The following is a 260-nucleotide window of genomic DNA, read 5'->3' as shown; positions in this document are numbered from 1 at the left end:
CCCTGCACCCCAGGGCTGCCCTCAGCGCCACGGAAGAGCTCGTTTTCAAATCTGCATTGAGCTGGTGCCTCGGTTTTGGGGTCGGCTTCACGCCGATCCATCTCAGCCCTCGCACTGGGGCTGCCCCGGGGGTGTCCCGTGTGCCTCTGGGTCCCGCGGGTTACCGGGGTGCGGGCACAGAGCCCCCGGGGGCTGCTGCAGGTGCCCGCGGATGGTCACCGGTGTCCCTGGGATGGGGGCTCTGGGCTCGCTGCGCTCCC

The 260-nt window shown here is 70.4% G+C and overlaps 1 protein-coding gene across 1 annotated transcript in view; it reads left to right on the top strand.

The window, feature by feature from the left end:
* ADGRD2 (adhesion G protein-coupled receptor D2) overlaps window positions 1-260 on the top strand; it is a 21,715-nt gene that overhangs the window by 6,366 nt on the left and 15,089 nt on the right. Inside the window, exon 12 of the mRNA XM_031057269.1 lies at window positions 107-168. Coding sequence (XP_030913129.1) covers window positions 107-168 — 62 coding nt within the window. The remainder of the gene's footprint in view (window positions 1-106; window positions 169-260) is intronic.

This window comes from Geospiza fortis, unplaced genomic scaffold (assembly GCF_000277835.1).
Source record: "Geospiza fortis unplaced genomic scaffold, GeoFor_1.0 scaffold27, whole genome shotgun sequence".
NCBI classification, from domain to species: domain Eukaryota; kingdom Metazoa; phylum Chordata; class Aves; order Passeriformes; family Thraupidae; genus Geospiza; species Geospiza fortis.
Note: the sequence above shows the minus strand (reverse complement) of the source record. Positions and strands in the feature narration are given on the sequence as shown.